General features: G+C 53.8%; 4 protein-coding genes across 4 annotated transcripts; 3 read left to right on the top strand and 1 right to left on the bottom strand.

Annotated features, from left to right (window-relative positions):
* Positions 1 to 186: 186 nt before the first annotated feature.
* Positions 187 to 2,474, top strand: N7482_007621 (glycoside hydrolase family 127 protein; the record flags this gene model as incomplete). The annotated part of the gene is made up of 6 exons (XM_056689745.1): positions 187 to 593; positions 652 to 1,005; positions 1,079 to 1,409; positions 1,471 to 1,896; positions 1,951 to 2,172; positions 2,226 to 2,474. The coding sequence occupies 6 exons, from the start codon at positions 187 to 189 to the stop codon at positions 2,472 to 2,474; spliced, it is 1,989 nt and encodes a 662-aa protein (XP_056542174.1).
* An 829-nt stretch (positions 2,475 to 3,303) lies between these two features.
* N7482_007620 (IQ calmodulin-binding motif domain protein) lies at positions 3,304 to 6,243 on the top strand (the record flags this gene model as incomplete). The annotated part of the gene is made up of 1 exon (XM_056689744.1): positions 3,304 to 6,243. The coding sequence occupies one exon, from the start codon at positions 3,304 to 3,306 to the stop codon at positions 6,241 to 6,243; it is 2,940 nt and encodes a 979-aa protein (XP_056542173.1).
* A 497-nt stretch (positions 6,244 to 6,740) lies between these two features.
* cia1 (iron-sulfur cluster assembly protein CIA1) lies at positions 6,741 to 8,060 on the top strand (the record flags this gene model as incomplete). The annotated part of the gene is made up of 1 exon (XM_056689743.1): positions 6,741 to 8,060. The coding sequence occupies one exon, from the start codon at positions 6,741 to 6,743 to the stop codon at positions 8,058 to 8,060; it is 1,320 nt and encodes a 439-aa protein (XP_056542172.1).
* Positions 8,061 to 9,706: 1,646 nt separating this feature from the next.
* On the bottom strand, positions 9,707 to 11,766 carry kexA (serine-type carboxypeptidase kexA; the record flags this gene model as incomplete). The annotated part of the gene is made up of 3 exons (XM_056689742.1): positions 9,707 to 11,086; positions 11,163 to 11,523; positions 11,603 to 11,766. The coding sequence occupies 3 exons, from the start codon at positions 11,764 to 11,766 to the stop codon at positions 9,707 to 9,709; spliced, it is 1,905 nt and encodes a 634-aa protein (XP_056542171.1).
* Positions 11,767 to 11,864: the final 98 nt, after the last annotated feature.

Raw genomic sequence — 11,864 nt, 5'->3', positions numbered from 1 at the left:
CACGGGATCTGCAATCTCCAGTGAGAAGGCCGAGGTCTGTGAGATATGGCACGGTCAATCTCCGATTCTGAGACTTTCCAAGGAAAGTTCCCGATTCTCGCTAGCATATAAGGACGCGCTGCTCGAGGGGTCCATCAAGTCTCGATTTTGCCCGAGCACGCTGAACAGAGTTTGGTCACAAGGAGCATGGAATATCCGCAAGAAAGCTTTGTCGCGACGACGTTTGCGCCGGGGTCTTTCTGGGCGCGCCGCCGTGAAGTCGTGCGAAGCCAGACCCTGCGGCACCAGCTACAAATGCTCAAACAGACCGGTCGCTATGATGCGTTTAAGCTGAAATGGCATCCCAGTTATGCGGAACCTCCCACCATTTATCCGATCCCCAACCATCAATTCTGGGATTCCGATGTGGCCAAATGGATTGAAGGGGCCTGCCACTTGCTGATGGACCATTTCGATGCGGAGATTGATGCCGCAGTAAAGGAGCTCGTGCAAATGATTCGAGAAGCTCAGCATCCGGATGGCTACCTGAATATCCATTATTCTGTGGTGGAGCCGGGCAAGCGATTTACTAACTTGCGAGATATGCATGAGCTGTACGTCCCTGATCCATCTGGACTGCAATAAAGCGTTGCTCATGACCGTTTGATCTAGATACAATGCAGGCCATCTCATCGAAGCGGCCCTTGCACATCATATTTACTATAAACATGATGGGCTACTCTCTCCGATTCTCAAATATGTAGATCTACTTGCGGCCACCTTTGGAGACCAGGACGGCCAGATTCCCGGGTACCCGGGCCATCCAGAAATTGAACTTGCTCTGTTGCGCTTGTACAAGGTCACAGCAGATCCAAAGCATCTGCTGCTAGCTCGATTCTTTATTGAAGAGAGAGGCAATCCCAAAGGAGGGAAGGAGAAACGCCATTACTATGACGTGGAAGCAGAAGCAAGAGGTGAAAAGAAACACGACCTGCCCATGTACTTTCCTGCTGCAAGAAGCTTCTGGTATGGATGTACTATATTCCTCAATCTGGTCCTGTCCCCCTTGAAGCCGGATTGATCTAACTAGAGACCAAAGGTACCAACAAGCCCATGTTCCAATCGTCGAACAGGAAACAATCGAAGGGCATTCAGTTCGAGCGATGTATCTCCTCACGGCAGTTGCAGATCTGGTCCAGATCTACCAACCCGCGAGTGAAATTGGGGCAAAATTCCTACCCACCTTGCATATTCTGTGGGCAAACATGATCGAGAAGAAGACTTATGTAACTGGGGGTATTGGCGCTATGAAGAAATGGGAAGGGTTTGGTGTTGACTACTTCTTACCCCAGGGAACTGACGAGGGCGGTTGCTATGCAGAGACATGCGCGGCTATTGGAGTTATGATGCTGGCTGAACGAATGCTACAGGTATGTTTTCATCTAATTTAGGTGGTACTTTCGAGTGTCGTGGCTGCTGATAACACCTCAGGTCGAGTTGAACAGCCACTACGCGGATATCATGGAGCTGTGCATGTATAATGCCGTCCTGACAGGCATGAGCCTGGATGGGAAAGCATTCACCTACGTGAACCAATTAGCGTCCTCGGATCAGGATCTTTCGCAGCGGCATGAATGGTTTGAATGTGCTTGCTGTCCACCCAATGTCACTCGCACCTTAGGCTTCCTTGGTGGGTATCTTTGGAGCCACTCTATCAGCCACCAGAGTGTCGTAGTGAATGTGCATTTGTACACTTCGGCTACTCTGGATCTTCAAGTTTGTGACTCCACGGTGAAAGTCACTCAAAAGACCGACTGGCCATGGAATGGGGACGTGGAATTTGAGGTTGACACGGAAGGGCCCTCGGTTGATCTTGAGCTGCGATTAAGAATCCCGGGCTGGGCGACATCATGGGAAGTCAGTTGAACAAAACGCCGCCGTTCTATTCCAAAGTTAACCGCGACGAATCAGATGACCCCTCGCCCGAACGATCCGCTGATCAAAGATGGCTATCTGTTTCTGAGCACAGAGTGGCTACAAAATAATTCTAGATTCCGGCTGTCCTGCCCCATGAAGCCACGCGTTGTTCGTCCGAATCCTCTGACTATGCAGCCCGTGGCGTATGTCACACGAGGCCCCATCGTATATTGTGTGGAGGATGTCGATCACCCATGGGAGGACCATCATTTCAAGGTGGGATCTTAAAGTCATCTTTGGAAATTATAAGCACACTCACCAGGATATAGAGGACAATATTCGATCCGAACGCATCGTTGCGAGAGGAGCTGAGGACCGAGCCGGATTGTTTTGTCGCCATTATCGCCGAGAATGGTGCTGCCGGCGAGCTTGACACGTCCTCCTGGGAGGGCCAGATAGTGGCCCCATCCAAGAACGAAGCCGTCAGCAACTTCAGAGACTTGTGCTTTGTTCCTTACTATTTAAGAGCGAACCGGGGTGGAAGAGGGCAGATGAGAGTCGGACTACGCGTTCTGTAGATAGAACCTACATGGCTGCCATCGTTATGCATGAAAAAATAGTAGGGCGGATTTGAATGAATTCTCCGAATTAATTACGATTATTCTCATTCCTGTCTGTGTCAGTCTGCGACATTGTATTCTTGAAATCCGGTTCCGGATAATCATATCTTTGTGTTCATTCTTCCTATCTCGGAAATATATAGCTTGGGATGAGATGACGTATTTGTCCCAGCACCTACCCTTCATACGATAAGGGAATCAGCAAACGACAATATAAAATCCACGAGGAGAAGATCAAAGCTCTACAATCTGACCCAAAGCATTTACAAGTACCAAGAGGAACAAAGACTTAACAGCATGGCAGCTCGCGCCCAAGGAGACCCCGCAACTCCGCGGCTTACCTAAGCCGTGTTCGCGTCTTCTGCTTGCGGCCATGCGATTCCACCTGATCAACAGTCAGCACTTGACCTGCCTGTTTTCGTGGATGGGCAAGGGAAAGTAGTTCTCTCGTTCTCTTCTGCTCCTCCTGCTCTCTTCCTCTTCTCCGGGTTAAAATGAGTTAACTTCTTCTTCTCCATTCTGAAACGAAGCACGGATCCCTCCGCAACCCCGGCCGCCCTGGCACAAGCATGCTCCTCCGTGTTAGGTTTCAGGCTTCCAGATTGCTTGACTCCTCTTTCAAGGTCCTAACTCCATAAAGAGGGCGACAGTGACTAGGTTGGTCGGAAGATTTCCTGTACCTCGAGCCCATGGCCTCGACTAATCGCTTATCAGCTCAGTTCTGCCCCGCCGTATTCCTCCCACTTGCCCCTGCACTGTGCCGCACTCGTCTCCTCCCGACTCGACGATGATGCGCCGCAACTCCGACATCGAGATCCAACTCCCTGATGCGGGGCCAACCCCCCGTTCTCCCGACTCTGTGAATCAGCCCGACGTGGAAATGACGTCTGAAGAGCCGGCCCCGCCGCTGAATCTCCCGCCGCACATCGCTGCTCGCTTCTACCGCCGAAACAGCAAGGTCCGGCGCTCGTCCGTGGCCTCTTCGCGGCGCAGCTCCATTTCTTCGCTGCACTCGCACCACTCTAACGCATCTTCTAATGGCTCCACAAGCACCGATCACATTGCCCAACACCTCCGGCGCACCTCCATCCTTGAAACCCGCAAAGCCCGACTAGCCGATCGTGCGCTGCACGCCGAAAAGGTCCGGCTGCGCGCCGCTTTGGCGAAGGCAGCAACCAGAAATCTGCACAGCGAAGAGCGCGCTTTGGCGGCACAACAAGCCCGGGAGCGCCTGCTGGCCGACATTGCCGCCAAGTGCGAGGACCAAGTCAAGCGAGCCAAGAAGAAGGCGGAGGACCAGCGGGAGAAACAAGCTGCAGAACACGCACGCCTTCGGCTTGAGATGGTGGAGAAATTTGCAGAGGCCGAGAAGCGACGGGCCCTTTACCAGCAGACCCATCGACGCCAGCGCACGAGCAGCTTGCCGACCGCGGAGGAAAAGAAAATGGCCCGAGCCGTCACCGCATCTTTGACCCGGGATGCTGCCGCTCGAAAGATCCAGCGAGTGTGGAGGACGCATCACGCAAAGGCCGTGATGCAGGAATTCCGGGCACTCAACTTGTCAGTTGCCCAGGTCCGTGAAATGTCCTTGGAGAAGGTCGGAGCTTTCCTCTCCAACAAAGACGTCCTGGATACCATGACCAAGGTTCTCCGACTCTGCGGGCTGCAAGACATGGAAGGCGGGGTGATGTGTGAACGAGGCGCTGTGCGCACATTTCTCAGCAGCTATCTAATTGTCACCCATCCGACTGAGGTCTTGAGCGGCGATGGTGAGCAGGAGCAGGACCTAATCACAAAGGCGCGCGAGCTCCTGGTAGCGTTTGACCAGGTAGTCGCTTTGCTTTTGTCCGGCTGTTGCTCGCCAGCTGTGATCACTGCCGATCTGCAGTTTTTGTGCGAATCGCATAATGTTTTTTTCTCAGCGTTCCATGCATGGAAGTCGCACGACTCGACCGTCTTGATTGAAATCATGCTTGCGCAGTTTGTCGAATTAGAACTGATCTGGCAGACGGTCAAAGATGACCGGGCTGGGGGCGTTGCAGACGACTATCGACAGGGCATCCGTCAAAACCAGATTCTTCTCCTGGCACGGCTAAAGCGGCTTGCAGGCTCGGACAAAGCCATGGAGATGATCCGGCGTTCGCTCAAGAAGGCCAAGCGAGAGAAGAAGCGCTCTGGCTCGAAGCAGGCCATTCCTCGGTCTGCGGAGGCCGCGGCGGCTTCATCGACAGATGTTCTGACTGAGAGCGTGACATCTCCTATCAGCGAGTCCTTTAACAATGTTGACGCTGCTGTTTTCCAAGAGCTGGATAAGCAGCGCACGTCTCCACATGAACACTTTACCAAGATTCTCACGGCTCTCCCCGAGAACCGGGTTTTGGTGCACGAGCTTCTCCTCAACAAAGAATACAAGATAGAAGAGGCATCGTATACAGATCCTAGACGACGAATTATGGAGCATATGTGCGAACAGATGAGAGGAGACGTGGAAGCAGGGCATGGCACTAGCTGGACTGTTGCTATGGCTACTGTGATCCAAGATCGTCTACTACGCTCTCTTCAGCCTGGAAATTCCCTTTACGTGCTTATTAGTGAAGTTTTGGACCCCAGCTTGGTCGAGAGTCAGTGCAAAGCCGGCTCGTTTTCCTACGAGAATTTCTTCGACTTTATGAACACCATCCTGCCTCGCCTGTGCGCTCCATACCGGGACCCAGTCGTCAAAGCATTTGCGGAGGATACCTCTGGGGATGCCATTGACCGACTGGCGAGGCTGATGAGCATCATTGATCTGCTCTCACTGGATCACACCAATTTCATGATTCAGGTTGCCGCGCCACAGCTTATTCAAGAGGCGCCAGGCTATGAACAGCGAGCATTTGACAAGGGTGTTAGCGATGGCACTATCACGCTTGGAAAGACGCGGCGATTCTGGCGGACCCATGGGAAGATTATGGTAGACGAAGTGAAGAAGCGCGACCCGGAGAATATCCACGGAGAACCTCGTCCGTCTGCCTCGCGCGTGTATGCTCGTGGCCTTGCAGACTTGGTGCTGAGCAATGCCATGGTGTCTGAGGATTTGATTCCAGAGACATTGGCCCTTGACCAACCGAGGCTGGAGCGACTGCATGCGAAAGCGTTCCAGATTGTGGCGACGGCGTCCATTTTGCTGACCGCCAAGAACTTGCTGAAGCGAGATGCACGGTCTCAATGGAAACCAGAGGCTGATCGGATTCTGTCTCTGAACTTTAACGAGATCAGCGCAGAACGCGTGCACTCCATTCTCGAGTCGACGCATCCCATGCCACCCGCTGCCAGTGCCCAACTAGCAGCCACTATCAGGCGGGTTCTTGCACCGGTCGCGACCGCGAGTGCTTCCGCCACACTTCAGTCGACAGTGCAGATCCATCCTGGGGCATCTTCCGAGGCATCGGCAGCTGAGTCGACCAGGAGCGGGCCATCCGCGTCGGGTTTCACAGACCCAGTGGCCAAGCTCATCCTCTCGCGTCTGCGGAGTCATATCCTCTCTCGTCTCAGTGCATCGAGTGCCTCCGAGCGAGTACGGGCGACCACGACCGCCAGCCAGAGTCTGGCCGGAGCGGGCATGCCCGAGTTTGTCAGTGAAGTCGGAAAGTTATTTGACGAACTGGAGAAAGTGCGGGAGGTAGATTGGCTCTGCCACAGCAGCGTTTACGAGCGTCTATACGAAGAAGGCGTCTCTCCACAGTGAAAGGCGTTTCTCGGCATATTACTAATTACATCATATATTATGGCTTCGGGATCTAGTTGTAACTTTCCTTTTCACCGCCGGTCTCAGCGTCGGTATCAGTGTCTTCCCTCTTTGCTTGCTTTGTGGGTGCGGTTGGATTTGGCTTGTTTTGGGAGCTTGTTGCGAATTGGGCAGATTGGCAGGACTGACTTTGCGACTGGAACGGGAATGGATGGAATGCTTGTATTATGTGGCGATGAGATAAGATTTTCGGAGTTCGGGCGACTGCAACCAATCCAGTTTGATTCGATGACTTTACTTTGCTCCTCTACCTTAATCAGGGTGGCATATCACCCACCTCATCCCTCTGAAGCGTAGATATACAAATACAACTAAGAGTCACTATCAACTATCTTATCTTATCAAACCACCCCACATCCGACGCTACCAACCTCACCTCAAATTTCCCCTCCGCCACCACCACGCGCAGGACCAAACACCCTTGCAACGCAACAACCATGGCCCAGCCAAGCCTCACCCTCCTCTCTGACCTAACTCCACCATCCCTCGAGCGAGCATGGCTCACCGCACCACACCCAACGCTCCCCATCGTCGCGACCTGCAGCTCCGACAAGACCGTGCGAGTATACTCGCTCACGAACTTCAAGCTCCTTTCCACAATCACAGGTGGGCACAAGCGCAGCGTGCGTACCGCAGCCTGGAAGCCACACGTGCAGGGTGAAAGCGTGCTCGCGACGGGCTCCTTCGACGCCACAGTTGGTGTTTGGCGGCGGTGGGATAGTTACGGGCGGGCAGAGGGCGGGGGCGCGGGGTGGGCATTGAACAGCAGCGACAATGCGTCAGCACCCAACGGCGAAACAGATGATGGGCTTGCATCGCACAATGACGACGACGAAGAGTGGCGGTTCGCCGTGCTGCTGGACGGGCACGACAGCGAAGTGAAGTCGGTCTCGTGGTCTGCGTCAGGGATGCTGCTTGCAACGTGCGCGCGGGACAAGTCGATTTGGATCTGGGAGGACTTGGATGACGGCGACAACAACTTCGAGACGGTCGCGGTGATGCAGGAGCACGGGGGCGACGTGAAGTGCGTTGCGTGGCACCCTGCGGAGGATTGTCTTGCGAGCGGAGGGTACGACGACACGATCCGGGTGTGGCGTGAGGATCTGGATGACTGGGGCCAGGTGGCGTGCATCAAGGCACACAGCGGCACGGTCTGGTTCCTGGACTGGGAGGGCGTGGACAACGTGCCGTCTCCTATGCACGGGAGCGCAGAACTGGCCAGCCAGTGGCGTGAGCAGCGTGCACTCTCTGGGCCGCGGCTGGTATCTTGCTCGGATGATCGGACTGTGCGGGTCTGGCGCCGGTTGCCGAAAGAAAGCGGGCAGAGCGGCCTGAACGCCTCTGCGGCGACGGGGATCCCGAGTATCATCCGGCCAACGGGATCTGACGAGACGTGGGAGGAGGACGCGGTGCTGCCGCATGCGCATGAGCTGGCCGTGTACGCTGTAGCATGGAGCCGGCGGAGTGGTCTTGTTGCGTCTGTGGGGGCGGATGGGCGGATTGTGCTGTATGAGGAGCGGGTTGTAAATCATCCCGCAGATTCGGATGCCATGGACACTGAGCTTGCAGAAAAGCCTTCAATCCAGACGGAATGGGCGGTCCTTGCGGTGGTGGATGGTGCGCACGGTATTTATGAGATCAACCACGCCGCTTGGGCGAAACGAGCCGACCGCGGCTCTGCGGAGGATGAAGAGGAAGAGGTTTTGGTAACGACTGCCGATGACGGAAGTGTGAAGGTGTGGACGCTCCAGCGATGAAGTATGAACATACTTTGATTATTGTACGTACGATATGATGTGATGTCCATGGAATTATAACCATGGCGAAGTCTGCATGTCAGAAAAGGGAGTCGGGCTGTACTTCATAGACAAGAGCTGTAATCTAGCGAGCAGAGCACAACTAGAAATCATAAAGATGATATCCTACATCCTAGTTCAACAGGTCTTCCCTATTTTAGACTTTTTTACTGTGAACTTCTAAACGCGAATGCGAGGTAGTTATGCAGGGCATAGGGGGGCGGGTTGGATACTAATCATGATTAATATCCATTCCATTTACTGCCGTAAAGCTTGCTGGTAATATATGTCCAGCACTGCATTCTCATCCGAAACAGAGTCAACAGGTGGACAGCCAAGAAGGATCGTACTCTTCCCCCTGCTACCCACAAAATGCCTACCCTTTCAGTTTGGCTGTGCTGTATACAACAGGGCAGTGCGGGAGTGATTTATGCATGGCAACTGGTGCTGTCAAAAACAATCGAGGAGCGCAATCTCGCTCATAAGAAATAGGTCGATGTGGCCCTCGCGGCCCAGCTGGATCAGAGTACAGTAATAATGTACATCACATATTGAGCGGTCTATCATTAGACTATTAGGCTTCATCTTCTTACTGTAAACAGTCCCCAGAGTACTTTAATGGTACTTCCAAGTCCCAGAGACCAATTACAGAATATCCAAGGATCCTCGAAAGTTCCATCAAATTGGTCAGTAATTTCAAGTGCTGGAATCCAACGACTTCTCTACAGTTTCAATTACAATACTTTCTCGGAACTGTCAAGGCCGACGGCCGCGCCAACAATGGTATGCAGACCAACATTGCCAAAGCACATACATAGAAGTGACGGTGAAGCTACGCATGACTGTGCAGCGTCTCCAAAAAAAATAGCTGACATTTCATTGGATGGACCTATGACAACAGATTCGATTGGATGAAAGCGTAGCCTTTCACGAAATTCCGTAGGGAGACTTTGCGAAACCGGGATCTCTCGAGGCGAGAAATGGTTGCAAAAACTCATCAGCACACGTCGGAGCCGAGAAGCACTCGGTTCTGATTCGAGGTAGATCGGCTTCTCCGTGAATGGACTACGGTCTATGATGTGCAGGTGTGAGGTCAGAGAGGCGGATAGAGACTTATGAATTGTGCCCAGAAGAAAGAGAAGAGCAATATATGTGCGCGTGAAATCCTGATTTGTATAGGAAAAGGGAAGCATAGATAATTTTTCACGGGGAAGAGGGAAATATAAGACGGTGCATAGTCGTTGGCTACCTTCCACACGTGGCCAGCTTATAGTTTCTGGGGACTTGGTTTACCTCTAAGTGGACCAGGTAAGACAGGCTGAAGCAGTCAGTGTGCATAGAGAAGACAGAAGTAAGGATAAAAAAAACCAGCAGGGAAGAACTATTTAGACTTATACCCATGGAGATAGAGGCTAGGCAGAACTAAAGAAGAGCCAAAAGAATGAGTATATTCAGTCTATAAAGGATGCTCGACGCATACGTCCAGCCCAAGATTGTACAGATGCAAGCGATCAAAAACAAGCAAACAGAATTGGGAACCCCGGGACCAGGAACCAGAACTAAAGAGGAAACCCAACCCACCACGCCGAGACATGCTGTGCTCAAAATTATGACGATGACGGATGGCGCAGGGCCCCAGATTCCGCAGATTCACCAGCCGCATGGGTGCCGCCATGCATATGCGTCTCGTCCTCATCCTCACTGGCATCACCAACAGCATAATGCTCACGGTCCAGATCAGGCGAATGCAGCGCATCAAGCTCGGACTCATCAAAGTCGCCAGCCTCGATATCAGCCGTGGACCGTTTGTGATGAAAGCGGTCGAGGACGGAGCCGCCGCGCATAGCGTGCATATCGGTATTTTTGACGCCGCGGTAGCTACTGTGGGTACGACGAGAGCGCCAGATAAAGAAGCCCCAGACGGTGACGCCGATGATGACGACGATGAGGATGGCCTCGCCGGACTTGGTGTAGGCGTGGAGCTCGGTCTCCTTTAGCTTCTTGTGCTCCTGCTCCTCGGCAGCGGTACTGTTGGGGTGGCCGCCAACGGAGGTCTGGGGAAGCTTCTCGCCGTCGATGCGGGAGTCGGCGGGGCGACCGCCGATGCTGGCGATGTCGACCTTCATGAAGCGGTCGAGCATGTCGCGGGTTTGGCGGGGTTGGTCGTACGGCACCATGTGGCTGGCGTTGTAGAAGAGCACGTAGGTCAGGTTGCGGGCGTACTGGTAGAGACCTGCGGGTTCGCCCTCGAAAGTCCAGTCGTGGCGGGGGGCCCAGACGCCTGGGGCCGTCTCAAAGCCTGTGCCTTCCTTCCACTTCATGTTGTGGATTAGGGTCTCGGTACCGAGGTGATTGCAGATCATATCCTGGTCACCGCTGAACAGAAGGACGTTTATGTCTGATTCGAGAAGGGCGGGAAGCAGCTGGACGCCCGGTTTCGAATGACGAGCAAGGAAGGTCGAGCTGACGGCGCCGCTGCACTCGGTCCAGCCGGTCAATTTAGCCGGATTGATGTTCAAGGCCTGGATCACGTCCTTGCGCCGGAGGTACGGCGTCATCTTCTCCAGGTCTGTAGGCCAGTTCATGCCACACGCCGGGTACTCATCCTTCAGACGAACGTCGTACATGTTGAAGCACTTACCGTCCTTGGAGGTCAGCCTGGTCAAACCTTGCAGAACTTCCTCACACTCGTCGATATTGATCATGTCCTTGCTGCGCGGGTCCTCCAGCTTTGACAGACAGACCGAGTTCAAAGCCTCGACCTGGCGGTAAGTCTGGGTTCCCTCCTCGATCAAACCCATCCGTACGGCGAAGTCGAAATAGGAAGGAGACTGCTCCGAGGGAGAGATCCAGCCGTTGCCAATCAGAAGACCCTTCAAGGGCCACTTCAATCTCCCTTCCTTTTCGGCGACTTTGTTGCGCGCCTGGATGGCTGTGGCGATATGGGGGATATGCATGCCCGCATAAGATTCACCTGCCAGATATATCTGCAAATCGTTAGCGTTCGCACGCATGAAAAAAAAAGCCAAGCCGAATTCCAAAGGAAGAGCCACTCCGACATACATCGTCTCTTTCATACTCGGGGAACAGCTCGAAAAACTTCTCCAAGAAGACCATAAATTGGGCCGACATCTCGTCCAACTCGTGGAGATAGCTGTCCGTGTTCACATAGCTGAAGCCTGTACCGACGGGCTGATCGACGAAAAGCAGGTTGGCGAACTCGCCCCAAGAGCCCTTGTTATATTCCAGTGTGTGGTCATCCTTAAGCCGGTATGGTCCCACCTCCATCAGCGCGCCATCCATCGAGCTGCACCCGGGTCCGCCATTCAGCCAAATCACCGTGCGCTGTCGGTTCGCGATATGCCGATTTTGGTAGTGCCAGAAGAACAGGTTCCCATTGCTCTCGGGGTCAACCTCGATGTGCCTAGAACACGGTCTCCGTATCAGCCAGTGATCCATCTTTGGGCCTCCCGGGGGAAAACGAGCCCGTCGCATCAACTCACCCAGCATGCATTTTCAACAGCGGACCATCTGGAGCCCCCGGCAACGAATGGACGTAATAATCGGCGGCCGAGCTGGCCGCCGCCAGCGCCGGGACGAGCAGGGATAGGGACCATGACAACATGGCGAGGGCGGCGCCCTTCTTCGAGCGCGCAAAGGAGGGCATCGAAGGGAGGGATGAAAATTCAGCAGCGCCCCGGTGAACGAAGCATAGGAGAGAGTTGAGACGAAACGTGTCGGTCACGCTGCGAGCGAGTCAGACAG

Source organism: Penicillium canariense (assembly GCF_028826845.1).
Source record: "Penicillium canariense strain IBT 26290 chromosome Unknown utg000004l_segment0_segment0, whole genome shotgun sequence".
Classification (NCBI taxonomy): Eukaryota; Fungi; Ascomycota; class Eurotiomycetes; order Eurotiales; family Aspergillaceae; genus Penicillium; species Penicillium canariense.
Note: the sequence above shows the minus strand (reverse complement) of the source record. Positions and strands in the feature narration are given on the sequence as shown.